At 49.5% G+C, this 14,136-nt stretch overlaps 1 protein-coding gene across 1 annotated transcript in view; it reads right to left on the reverse strand.

The window, feature by feature from the left end:
- Positions 1-8,306: 8,306 nt before the first annotated feature.
- The window catches only part of MAML1 (mastermind like transcriptional coactivator 1), a 44,026-nt gene continuing 38,196 nt past the window's right edge, over positions 8,307-14,136 (reverse strand). The window contains exon 5 of the mRNA XM_087429214.1: positions 8,307-11,831. Within this exon, the coding sequence (XP_087285340.1) occupies positions 10,852-11,831 (980 nt within the window). The 3' untranslated portion in view covers positions 8,307-10,851. The remainder of the gene's footprint in view (positions 11,832-14,136) is intronic.

A 14,136-nucleotide genomic window follows, 5' to 3' on the forward strand; every position in this document is an offset into this window, starting at 1 on the left:
CCTTACAGAATGATAATGGCCCAGGTTTTGTCTCCCAAATAAAAGTGTCCAGAAGATTAGACGTCCGATGGATACTACACTCAGCTTGGAGACCTCAGTCAACTGGAAAGATGGAGACAATGAATCACGTCTTAAAGAAGACCATTGCCAAAATCTGTCAGGAAACACAACTAACTTGGGATGAGGCACTGCCCCTTGCCCTGCTACGGGTCAGAGTAGCTCCCTGAAACAGACTTAAATTGAGTCCTTTTGAAATTCCATATGGGAAACTCTTTCAGGCATCTTCCCCTGGGACTGAATCTCCGGACATTTTAAGGAATGTTATTATTACTAATTACGTTAAGTCATTGAGCTCTGTATTAACTTCTGTCCATGAGTTTGCTTCTCATAGGTCTGCATATCTGTCTGACGTCCCTCTAGACACCTTCTGACCCGGTGATCATGTTTTGCTGGAAACTTGGAAAGACCAGGGACCCAAAAACCAGTTGTCACCCAAATGGACAGGCCCCTTTGAGATTCTTCTCACCATTTGCTCATCTGTAAAACTTAGAGGCGTGAAACTCTGGATACATCACCCTGGATCAAGGCAGCCCCCAAATCACAGGAAAGTATCTCACCTATATTAAGGGAAAATGGGTGATGGAAACCCTTGGAGAGCTAAAATATGTCTTTAAAAAAAAACTTTGATCTCTTCTATCTAACTCTTTTCCATGCTATCGTCTTCCTATGACGTCCTGATTCAGCAGGAAGTAGCTAGAGAAATTACGACGCCCTGTCTCCCCCTTGACCATATGATTATGTGTTACTACTGATAGGGGGAGAAATTGTAAGTGAACATAAGTGAGCCCATCTTGTTACACCAAATGGCCCAGCCCCTCCTCTGTGTGACTACTCACTGCTCTGTACATACTCCAAAAAATTCACATGCTCTCCTGATTTATGGCCTCCACTTACGTATGTATTCCTCAATAGCTTGATAAATTAAAACTTTGTTCTATGAGTTTCTATCCAGGAACATGCTGACCACAGGTGGGAAACACACCGACAAGGTATCCATCACAGCTGATAGAACAATGGAACAATTTGATGCCTGGAGCCCGTCATGCCTGGAGACCAACATCCCTGGACCCCCTCCTCATTGCCCCTTTTCCCTATATAACTGCCTCAAGATTCTGTAATCTTTGAAGATGGGTTTTTGAGAAATTAGTCACCTGTCTTCCAATTTGCTGGCTAATCTAATTAAACTTCTGTTTCTCAATCTCTAACTCGTTGTGATTAGATCGCGGTGAGCAGAGCAAGACCATTGCTCAGTATCAATCGTATGATATGTGGTCTTTTGTGTCTGTCACAACTTAGCATGATGTTTTTGAGGTCTTTGTACTATTTACAACTTTTTTTTGTAAGTCTGAAATTATTTCAAAATGAAAAGATGAAAAAAAAAAAAAAGAAAATATGAATCGCTGCCCCTTGTAGCGTGAGAGGGACCAATGCGCTACCAAGTGGCTAGTTGGTTTCCTCAAGGGATGGGCTGACTCAGAGGTTTGGCATTGGTCTCTGTCGCTGGCAGGGTGACACTCAGCAGTGACGGAGCTAGAGCAGTCTCGGTGAGTAGGAGCCATGCTGCTAGGATAATGCAGAGCCCCCACCACTGCCACCATAGGTAGTCTGTTCATGAGCCCTTTTTTCCAGCATGGTGGCGGGTGGGGTGGGTACGGCTATGGCAGAGGTTGGCTGATGTGCATTGCAGCTGCAATTTGGACTTGACCCACTTGAGTTGGCAGTAGCCCACAGTCGTCTGCCAGGGACTATCTGCTTTTTGTAGGGACCAGACTGGGGATTAAATGGGCATATGTGAGGAGACCACCCCCCCCACATCCCATAAGGCTTTTAGAGTGGCACTAATCTCTGCCTTTCTCTCCAGAATGCAACATTGCTTTTCATCTACTCTGGTGGTTGGGAGCAGCCCTCTTCAGAGACTTCCACTTGGCCAATGGGAGGGTTCCGCAATGGTCAAGTGCATCCACTCTGATTAAACATCAGGGCCAGGGAATGACCAGGAGAGGCTGTGGATCAGCAGGCCCTCTGTGAGCTGGGCCTGGGCCAGGACTCCTGCTCTTACTCCCCTAACCTAATGAGCAGGGAGCCATGATGGCACTTGGCATCCCCAGATGCCAAGTCAGACCTCCTATCCAAGTGCCCTAAAACGACTTAGGTATTCCTCTGCCCAGGGGTGCGGTCCTCTGAGTAAATGGCGGTAGGTCTCTTTGGGAAGGACCAGGAGAGTAATTACTGCCTCCCTCACGGGATCCGGCCTCTCCTTTGGTCCAGCTGTTCTGAGTCTGATAATTGCCCCAAGCCTGGAAACTGGGCTATTTTGTAAATTTGTCTTGGGACAGCTTCCTTCAGCCACCCAATCAGTGATCCAGCATTGATTCCTTCTGGTTGTATAAGGAAGCCAATCCCTTGTCAGCTGCCCAGCTATTTGCCCCAGGCTACAGCAGGATCCGTTAATAGCTCCCTATTCTCTATGAGTCGGGTCCTCCAACCTGACTGCTCATTATAACTGCCCCCACCGTGCTTCTGAAAGGTCCATGCTGCCACCTGGCCCTATTTCTTTGGGATCTTCTCAACTCCATTGCTATCAGGGAGCCCGGTTCTGTTACAACATCTTCTACTGTCAGTCTGGGCCCCGGAGAAATGGCCACCCAGCTTCTCAGCGATGTGCCACCCCTCTACAGCGCACCCTCTCTTTTTGGTAAGTGGGATGTCCTCTGGGTCCTCTTGCAGGACATATCTGTCGGTGGGTTTTGTGGCCTGTCACAAATACAGAGTATGCCCTTCACCGAGCATTTGGACCCCTTTCTCCATGGCCGGCTGCAGCAGCTCCTGCATTTCTACTGCCCTTAGCATGGGTCCTGGCTTCCTCAAAGCTTCCGAGAGCCAAGCTAGCAGCATATTAGCACTGTGCCCTGGGGGTGCTGCATCCAGGGTAATAAGTCCTGTGTTACAGCAGGGTGCCTCCACATGGATAAGCCCTCCATGAACCAACTTCTTGTTAGAGCCCACCTCTAGCCCCCTCGGTCCCATGCACACTCCGGGCTCCTGCCTGTCCACCTTGGCAAGGTCCTGCAGGGCCTTCAGCATACCGGCCTTTTCCTCTCTTGGCAGGCCCTGCACTCCCCCAGCCAGATGATATTATTACATGACCCTCATTATTGGCCCAGTGGCCAGGAGGGGAGGTGTGGGGCAGATCCCAAGGGGAGTGAGGAGGCCTGTGTGTGATTTTCAAGCAAGAGGAAAGCACCAGCCCTTAAGAGGGAGGAGTGGGCCACGCCTGCAGGCCCAGAGGTTTCAGGGCTTTCTAGGGCATCAATCAGATGTCCGCATCCCAAGTGTCAGGGGCCCACTCCTTACTAAACCAGGACAGCGACCTTTGTGTAGCAGACTTGGTGGTTTGAAAGTTCAACCTTTGCTCTGAACACCGAAGTCCTGGCCTGATCCCCCTGGCTTTGGCTGCCCTCCTCACAGGCTGCCAAGGAGGCCCTCTGATTGCACACACTGCCTTGAGCTGGTGATTACTCCCCCTCAGCTTTTCATTGTCTTTCTCCAGTGCATCACGGAGGGCCCCCAGAACAGCCCTCTGGAGCCATAGTTTTTTAAATATTTTATTATTTTATTTTAAATTTTATTGCAGTAAGAAGACTTAACACGACATCTGCCCTCTTAAAGTGTACAATATACTCTCCTTGACTATTGTTGTGCAGCAGATCTCCATAACTTAGGCATCTTGCTTCACTGAAACTTTATGCCTTGATTAGCAACTCTTCATTTACCCTCCCCCGAGCCCCTGGCAATCACCATTCCACTCTATAAATTTGACTATGCTAAATACTTCATATAAGTGGAATCAGACAGTATTTGTCTTTTTTGTGGCTGGCTTATTCACTTAGCATATTGTTCTCAAAGTTCATCCACGCTGTTGCATATTGCACAATTTCCTTTTTTTAAGGCTGAATAATATTCCATTGTATGTAAATACCAAATTTTCGGTATCCATTCATCTGTCAATGGATATTTAAGTTGTTTCCACATCTTGGCTGGTGTGAACAGTGCAATGAACATGGGAGTGCTAATATCTCCTGATTTCAATTCTATTGAATAAATAAACACCCAGAAGTGGGATTGCTGGATCATATGGTAGTTCTATTTTTAATTTTTTGAGGGACACCCATACTGTTTGCCATAGCAGCTGGACCATTTGCATTCCCACCAACAGTACACAAGGGTTCCACTTCTCCACATCCCTGCCAACACTTTTTTGTCTTTCCTTCCGTGGTTCCTATAATTACTCCTTCCTTTACACTTCTCGAAGGCCTAGGATATTGCATTCCCTTCTCCAGTATCCTATCCAAGTATCACCACACTGAAAGTCTTTTAACTACAGCATGCCAGCGGCTCTCCCTGCCCCATGGTCATCAGTGATGGGGCTCCTGTTGCTGGGCAGCTGGCAGTAAGCCAGCACTAACCTCCCAGTGCAGAGCCGGCTCAGGCAGCACTCCCCGCTCCAACTGTCCGAGGTTGGCTTCTCCAGAAAGGGTTCAGCACACAAGGACCACCACCTGTGAGTGTGCAAGGGCGTCTGGACTGGGCAAAGGGCAGTTGAACCGAGATGCAGTTACAACAGAGGCCTCAGACGATCCCTCAGGTACCGTGGAGCTGGGTGGTCCTTTGGAGATGTCCCAAACTGAGGAAAGGGGCTTGGCCTTTGTACTCCCATATTGACCTGTCTCCAGATGTGGGCTGCCCCTGAGAAGGGGGCATAGCCGTGGGCAAGGCAGCTCCCTTCCACTGAAGGCAATTCCCAGAGATTCAGCTGTGAGCCAGCAGCACCCAACTTCCTGGCACATGGGGGAAGGAGTCCCTCGGTCCTGAAGGGGCAGCAGGCTCACACCCTGTCAGGAGAGGAGCGCTGTTCTCTTGCTCTGGTCTTCCTATAATGCCATGGGGTGGCTATAATTCCATGGGATGGCTATAATTCCATGGGATGGATGGATGGAGAGGGGAGCCAACAGAGTAGGTGGGGTAGGATTGGTTCAATGGAAGGAATGAGAGGCAGCTGCAGAGTTTAAGGAAAGCGTCTTTTACTGCACAAGCAAGTATCAAAAAGAAGAAATGGCATCGGGGGGAGATATAACAAAGCAGATCTGGATTTTCTCACTATTCGAGGACTAGGACTCCCTTGGGCCTCCCACTCTGAGGGTGACACGACAGAGTAGGAAGGACAGCAATGTCTGCAGCTCTCGACTTTGAAGGTGACTATGTGGTTGGGCTCTGCCTGAGCTGGAGAAAAGAACTTGGGTGCTTGTGAAAGCATGGAACCAATCTAGAACCTCACAATTCACGATGAGACGTGTTGATGTCAGCAGCAATAAACCCAAAGGCGTCCAGCAAGCACTCATCCTGGCTGCGTCAAGTGGAGCTAGGACTTATAAGGAATATATAAGGAACTTATAAGGAATATATAATTCCAGCTTTTCTTTCCACAACCTTGGAAAGTTCTGCTTTCCAGATAGAAAGACACATGAGCCTTCTGCGTGGACTCCGTGCAACGACCTAACAGCGGCTCCTGCTCCTTCCGCACTCATCCGGACAAGACCTGTTGCCTGCAGTGGTGAAGTCTTCCAACTCAGCCACATTGCACAGAACAGGGAATCCGGCACCACCCCACCCCAGCCCCCCACCCCGCTCAGGCACTGATGTATTTGTTGTCCTGTTTTTGCAGTAGACAGCATCTCTTTTCCCTCATGTAGGTTGCCCCTCTCAGAGACTACATTCCAGGACATTGATATCGAGGTGGATCCAGGAATTCTGTCCTTGTCACGCTGGTTTCCAGTTGGGTGAGAGTCTTAAGTTATTTTTCCAACCTTCACGAAATGGTCTGCATGCACTGACTGGAGTCTGCAGCCCAGCTTATTGCAACCATTCAGAGAGCAAATTATCTGTGAAACGTAAGCACAGCCAATCTGAAAAGTGGCAGGTGCATTACCAGCTTGAGGACAAAAGAAGAAAAGTCCAGTAAGGCAAATTTATCCCATGTGCAGAAAGGCAGATCTGTTTCCAAGACATCGCCCACCACTGCTTGTGTTGGCCCCGGGGTGCCTGAAACTTTTAGTTGAGTTCAGCCACTAGCCTTGCACCAAGTTCACAGGCAACCACCATTTTGCATCTTTCAACAGCTTTGCAGCCACATTGCCACTTCCAGGCCCTCATCAGCTGGCTGGCCTTAAGGCTGCATTATTGACAGTGCTGCTAACGATGGCAGGGGCAGTCCAACCCCAGGGTTAAATGTGGGACCCAGTCTTACCTTGGGCGTCTTCTCGGACCAGGCTGGCAGAGGCCCTGGGGTAGTGCAGGCCCTCACTGCAGACACTGCTGTGCTCAAGGCACCCAGTGGAGGGGCAAGGGCCCACTCCCCAACTACATGCAACAGCATGTCCTTTGTGTTTTACTTTAACATGCTGGCATCTGTTAATTCTGCCTCCTCAACGTTCCTCCCGCTAATAGCATCCCTCTTCCTTTTGGGAACTTCCTCTCCCACCCTTGCGGCAGTGAACTGCTCTTTCCCTGAGCTCTGGTGGCTCCTTTCCAGCACTCGGCCTCAGTTAAATGTCTCCTTAGAGGGGCCTGCCCTGACCACCATATCTAAAGTCATCTCCTGGCTCTCCTCAGCCCCAGTGCCCTCCATCTCCTCACTCTGCTTTTGTTTCTTCTCGACACTCACCACTCCAAAATCATCTTGACCTGTCTACGATGGCTCCTTCACACGAGACTGCAGGCTCCCGGGAACAGGGCCGAGCCCTCCTATACCACTGCCCTATCCCTGATACTAGTGCAATGCCGGCCATGGCAGGTGCTCCATAAACATTTGGCAAGTAAACTGTCTCCATCCCCCCAAGAGCCTGGCTGGAGACCTGCAAGAAGCAAGTGGTGGCAGCACTTCAGAGATGGGAACCGCCTGGCTCTTGCCCCTCCTAAGGCCTGGCTATTTAGTGCCTCTTTTGATCTGAGAGCTACCCGCCAACCTCAAGAACGGGCTGGAAGCAGGAATTTTTAGGGTTTTATTAGGCAGATTTCTTTTCTATTGGCTGAAAACATGAAGCCCAACAAAACCATCATTCCAAGTTGCTTCATAAATACTTAAAATAACTGTATCATATCTCATCAGATGCAAGTACTACCAGTGACTTTATGCCATTCTCTCTGACAGCTATTTAGATTCTCCTAGTTTTCTGCGGTCATCAAGAGTGCTACTATGAACACCTCTGTGCTATGACCTTTTTTCTGCACCAAGAATATTTTCAAGGATGGCTTCTCAGAGTTGGAATTGTTGGGTTGGACAGATGGCATTAAAATTTTAAGAAGCTTGATACCCTCTTTAAAATTTCTTCCCACAAAAAGTTGTACAGCAGCCTGCCTCTCCACTCTGCAACCAGCAGAGCATCATTCATCTTTATTCCTCCAATGGGCAGACTCATCTCATTTTCGTTCTAATTTGTGCTTCTTTGATCACTGGTGAGGGTGAACCCCCCCCTTTCTGTGCATTCTCAGCCAAGACTTCATGGGGCGGTCTTAAGAGTTTTTTCCTTCCCTGTGCTTTCTATACAAGGCTACATTCAGACTTCATTCGAGTAATCAAAGTTAATTCTATCACAGGGCAGTTTTCCTCGCCTGGCCTCCTGGAAGGCTGCTCTTCCCCACCCTTGTAGGCACCCTGGCTTCTCCAGGTCTGAGCCACTGCTAGCCCATGGTCACCGAGGAAATCTACTTTCCAGGCTCCCCGGGGTGGCTTTTGCCACCATCATCTGATGCCCCTACACAGTGTGACACTGACAGGACAGGGTGGGTGAATGCGTCAGAGCCAATGTTCTTACAATAAAAAAGGGAAACTAAACATGACCTGGAGAACTGCTTTGTGGGTAAACCTAAGAGCTTTAAGTAGAACATTTGAACTGCTGGGGACCTAAAGTATCCCTGAATTATCTGGCGCAACTTCCCTCACGTTAGACACAAGGACACAGGTGAGCCCGAGAGGGGGAGGCTGGTGGCCCTGAGCGATGTCAGTTCTCATGTCATATTTGTCATCACACAACACAAGTTACTCTGAGGTAAACCCCCCACCCCCACCCCTGCAATAAGAAAGCAGCTAAATCACAAAAGGAAACCAACCACCAGACAAAGCAGTCCCGTCGGCTCTACCTCCTCCCTGCAGGCAGGCCATGTGAAGTCAAGCACACGGGCGGTTTCCATACTAGCAAAATACTTTTATTATTTTATAATGATAAAACAAGGAAAGGAAAGATTTCTTTTTGGTGTATACCAGAGTTAGGGGAAGTAGAAGAATAAGGGGATTAATAGGATTTTTATGCACTTTGATAACAATAAAAAGTTAACAATATCAACTGTTTGCCATAAAACTTATCATAGCTCCCCCAAAACACATATATAAAAGATCATAGTTTTAAAATCTATAAAAGTAAAAAATATACAGTCAGAAGCTCTAACGCTTATTCCATCTTTAATAGAAAATTGTAAACATTTATTTACACAAAGCGGATGTGTATAACAAAAGTCCGAGCACCCTTTTGAGTCATGGCTCCTGGAAGATGGGGATCTGCGCTAAAGCGGAGTCGTCTCCCCCCTTGACTACCCAAAAACCAGACTCATAAATAAAGCCACGGGCAGCTCCCTGGGGGACCCCAAGCATCACATTTTATTGCTCTGACACTGCAGCAAGTGGGAAGCCTGCTGTCTGTCTCGGCAGCCCCAGGACTAAGGCAAGGGCAGCCCTCCCCAGGAGGGGGAGGCACAGTGCCCCAGGACAGAGGTGAGCAGCAGTCAGAGGGAGACCAGGAGAGGAACAAGGACCCATCACCAGCCTTCAGCCCGCTATTTTTGGTAGAAAACCTGCTGAAGTTACCCTCTTCCCCTTCAGATTGGGGAACTCACTCAGAGGGTGGAGTCTTCACTAGCTTAATGATTCATTCCCTTCTTTGAGAGCTAAATTCAGCATCTGGGGAAGGCCGGCAGGGTATTTAAAGAGGAAATGGCCCAAACACCACCTGTGGTGGCAAATGGCTACTAGAGAAGAGGATCTGAGGGCTTAAGTACCCCCATGAAAGGCACTGCTGGTGCAAAATAATTACCAAAGTGTGTACAACCCTTCACACCCCCTTCAAAGCCACTCAGGCTGGCCCCGTGAATATTTTCCTTGGCTCAATTCTTTACATATACTCCTTGAATTATCCCTTTTGAGGCTCTAGGGAAAACAAAATGGGGTTGGGGTTTCTCCAGAGACCACTCTACATATAAGCCACTCTTTTCAGTGTACTATTTTCTCTCCAACACCGTTTAAAAGGGTCTCTCCCTGCGCTTAACCATTTTGCTTTTGTTATACCGAAGTGCTCTCTCTGTCTTCACTTTCTACAAACAGCCCACAGGTGATTCTTTGCTTTGTGGACTCTCAGCTTAGGCAAGTCCATTAATTCATAGACCTTGAAAGAGAAATCCACTGGAATCTCTATAAAGGATGTATTAGTGTTATAAAGCAATTCTCTTTAAAAAGTGCAAGTCATCTGACGTGGGACTGGCAGAAGGAGTACAGCAGAGTGAACGCCTCCCCCAGCAAGGGCTGCGGCCTCCCTGCAAACAGGGCCATCTCTTTTTCTCCTTCCCTTAAGCCTTTCTGAGGATGGGATACCTTCCTCCCTATGATGCTACTGCTCCCTAAGAAATTCTAATGACTCTTTCTTTTCCCCTCCAACCTGGTAAATCATTGCCTTAAAGAGGGTTTCCATTTGGGCTGGAGAGAGAAAGAAGAGGCAGGAAGAAAGGACACGGGAATTGAAGACCGGGTGAAGGAAGACATCTGTGCATAACTCAACAACAATCACCTTTCTAACACATTAAATATGTTTTCAGAGAAACTGCAAAAGGTGGGAAGTTACAACAAAAGAGGACACAGGAATCCCAAATATTCCATTTTAGCATTTAGCCTGGGGGCTGCCTGGGGTCCTGCTACCAATGTGGAGGAAGGGATTCCTCAGCTGGTCCTCGTAAATGCCAGCCTGGAAGAAGAACACTCTGGGAGGAGGAGGAGTTGCTGGAAAGACCACATCTGTGTCACTCGCTCTGCTATCTCACGGCATCCTGTTCCTTTTTGGCACATACAGTCCTTACGGAAATGATTTTCCACTGACCCTCCCTTTCCCCTGAAAGCTGAAAAAGAGCAGGAATAAAAAAGGCTCTTAATCAAAAGGAAACCCTAGGTTCCCTATGCCACTTAATCAATTTAAACCACCACCTATCCCAATCTGTTTTAAAACCTTTTTTAAACAAAATTTAATCTTTTCTATGCTACAAATTGTAAATAGTTCTGCTATATAAAGTTTCAATAGAAACCGTCCCCAACATTGGGGCAAGTGGAGAAATCTTGGATCAAGTCAGCACGATAGGAGATTTTTATAAACCTGACATCAGGGGGTTTCACTGTTGTTACTGTTGGGTTTTGGTATTTGGATAGAAAACCACCTGTAGAACCCTGTCCTGCTGTCCCAACACCAGGTAATGACGCCAGCAGAGGGGCGGGGGCCAGCCCGACGGACCACAACTGCTGGCTCAGAGACATGGGCCCGGAGGTCCTGGCCAGGGCCGGGCCTCAGCCTGAGGGCTCTGGCTCTACCCACCCTGCTCCCCGGGGCCCTGTGCTTTTGGTCCAAAGTAGTTGCTTTTTATTGAATCTGAGAACAAAAATACAGGATGTATGAACACTGAAAACACCATAAATCCTGCTGTTTACTGAGGCCCTAAGAGGTCGTCCAAATCATTCATCCACTCCTCCGAAGTCCTGTTCTTCAGCAGGGAGTCGATCAGGTCGGCATCTCCAGCCATGTTGGCCAGCCCACTGCCACCCGGCTGCCCGCTGTAGGCAAAGGGCAGCTCCTGGCCCGAGGTCCGCACGGGGTAGGCTTGGGCACAGTGCAGCCCCGCCCGGCCGCCCATTGGTGGGGCGGGGCTCTGACTGAAGGCCCCCAGCTCAGGCCCAGCCGGGCTCAGGCCTGGCAAGCCCTGCTGCGGGGCTCCCTGGGGAGGTGCTGGGGCAGGGGCACCGGTCCTCTGCTGCGTGCTCACGGCGGGCAGCACGGACCCTGCTGCAGCTGCCGAGCTCATGGGGGCCATGGGCTGGCTAGGCATCGCCTGGGAGAACTGCGGGCTGGACATCTTCAGGTGGGCCTGCTGCATGTGGAAACTGGAGGCTGCAGTGAAGGGGCTTACGGTGTTGCTCCCTGGGGTCTGGCCACTCAGGTTTGGCATTCCCTGATGTTGCCATGAGGGATTCTGGCCTCCCATGGCCGCTGACACCCTTGGGACCTGTGGCTTAGTTAAAACAGAGTTCAGGGTCCCCTTACTGTGCTGTTGGGAGAGGCCAGAGCTCCCCAGAGAGTTCTGCCCATAGGCAGCTGAAACTGAGGTGTTCTGGCCCACACTGGCCTGCCGTGGAACGTGGGCATGTCCGTTGGTGGCCTGTGGCGGAGGCTGGGCAACTATCTGGGTTATGCCAGAGGCCATGCCATAGAGGCTGCTCTGCGGCATGCTTTGGGAGCCAGTGAACTGAGCCACACCTCGGTCCTGCTGGCCTGAGTTTGAGGGGAGAGAGGAAACCGAAGTGTGTCCAGGGCCCACCGGCATCAGATTCCTGGCTGAAGGGAACACTCGAGGACAGTTGGAATTAGATGGACCCAAGTTGTTCATGCCAGGCATGGCAGCAGAGGACCCTAGAAGACAGAGAAGATTCTGTCAATCAAGCTGGCATTTTTTTTTTTTTTTTGTGAGGAAGACTGTTCCTGAGCCAACATCTGTGCCAATCCTCCTCTATTTTTTTTTATGTGGGACGCCACCACAGCCTGGCTTGATAAGCAGTATGTAGGTCCGCACCCAGGATCTGAACCTGCGAACCCTGGGCCACTGAAGCGGACAGTGAGAACTTAATCACTATGCCACTGGGCCGGGCCCAAGCTGGCATTTCTTGACCACCACTGTGGAGACACCTTCAAGACCCAAGCTGCAGCCACTATCCTAGGGGCATGAGGCAAAATCAGAACACCAGATATCTCATGGTCAATGAAACCTCAAGGAAGAGAGAGCCCTGGGGGCCAAAGAGGTAGCAGGTTTCCAAGAGGGTGGAATGGAAGCTGGTCTGGAGCAATGAGGAGATTAAGACAAGCACAGAGGAAGGGGCAAAGCCCCGGGGGAGGGAAAGTCAGTAGACTCATTCACCTTTCATTTATCTATTTATTTTTCCCCCAAAGCCCCAGTAGATAGCTGTATGTCATAGTTGCACATCCTTCTAGCTGCTGTATGTGGGACGTGGCCCCAGCATGGCCTGAGAAGCAGTGCCTCAGTGCGCGCCCAGGATCCAAACCCGGGCCACCAGCAGCGGAGCGCACGCACCTAACCACTAAGCCACGGGGCCGGCTCATCGTTCACCTTTCAAAGGCCCACCCCATTTCTGCTCTGTGGTGGGCCCTGTGCTGGGCACTGGGGACTCCAAGATGGATCCAACCCAGGATCTGCCTTCAGGAGACAGAGAGTCCATGTGGTGTGACAGGGTTCCCACAAAGGCTGGGCAGTGGGCGACCGAAGGCTCAATGCCTGAGAAGATTTGGAGGTTTCAGAGGGATGGTGACAAATACATTGGGTTTTAAAAGTAGAAGTTTAGTAATTAACAGTTCAGAACAACAGTAGTCTAGACAGAGAAAAGTGTGTGTGCAAAGGCATGGAGTTATGAAAGGCAGTCTGTGTGGGGACTCTGTGGCTGGGTTGTGGGGAGAACATCCAGGTGGTTAGAGCTAAGACTGAAGAGACAGTCTCGGTCAGATCCAGAACAGCTGTGGCTGCCACGTGAAGGAAAAGGCTACAAGGCCAAAGGGTCACTGGACTGCGACTGTGGTTTAGACTCTGCTGGGCAGGGCTGTTAAAATCACTTAGGTGAGGGGCTCCTACAATATGGCACTGTGGGGGTAAGAGAGGCGGAACGTGCGCTCCTATTCCTTACACCATTGACCGACAAAGTGGTCACGGGAGGGAGAAGTCTAGACTGACACAGGCAGATATTTACCAAGCATCTGCTCTGTCCTCGGGGAACCTGCTGTCTGGGGCTCTGCCTTAAGCAACGGATGCACGGTGACAACGCTAACTGAGATGAGTTTCAGTGGGTAGGAGAGTGATTGTTCCAGGGTCGGCCATAACTGAGTACTTGTTTCTCTTCTCCCTCTCTCTACTAGCTCCTAAGTGGAAACTGGGTTAAGGAAAAGAGGAGAGCTGAAATAGTCTATTTCACTCCCACTGACAGTCCCCAGCAAGGAGGAGGGATGAAGGCAGGAGAGCCGGCCGAGACCCAGGCTTCTGAGATGCCTGCAGACTTCAACTCCACAGTCCTGGTTAGCACACACATAAAACCCCATCTAGTCTCCTCCAGAACGCACAGCTGTGATGGGTCAGTTTCTCTGGGACACTTTATTGTGAGAGTCATTCACCAAGAAAAGGACAGGTTTTGAAGATATTCCAAGAAAAGCTAGGAAGGCAGGTACAGATAAGATTTTACTGCACCTGTCAATTGAAATCTCTATGTATTTGTGGAGTGACAGCCTGAGCAACGGCAGCCAGGTTCCCTCGCATATCTGAGATGTGACAGCTAAGACCTCAGAGTACTTGCTGCCCTTTTCTGGTCAACTGTACACTGCTGATGCTGCCACCCGTGACACCAAAGTGAGCAAACAGGAAGAAAGAAAAGAAGCACAAGGCCACACAGCACATTAAGTCTCCCCTTATCTAGAAAATAGGAGAGGGTCATTTTTTGAGAAGACGTATAACGGCAGTAGCAAAGAACTTTCTTAAGAATTACAGAAACTGTTTCCTGTTGATAAGATATCCTCCAACTAGAAATGATTTTGCTTAAAAAGAATGTATAGCCAGGGACCCAGCCAAAGTACTTAGCCACAGTGGTCAGCCTCTATGACCCTCTTCTCCTGGCCTACGGGGTAACTTTAAACCTTAGAACTGCTCCTTAGGCAGAATGAA

Source organism: Ceratotherium simum, chromosome 4 (genome assembly GCF_057802395.1).
Source record: "Ceratotherium simum simum isolate JZ-2026a chromosome 4, ASM5780239v1, whole genome shotgun sequence".
Classification (NCBI taxonomy): Eukaryota; Metazoa; Chordata; class Mammalia; order Perissodactyla; family Rhinocerotidae; genus Ceratotherium; species Ceratotherium simum.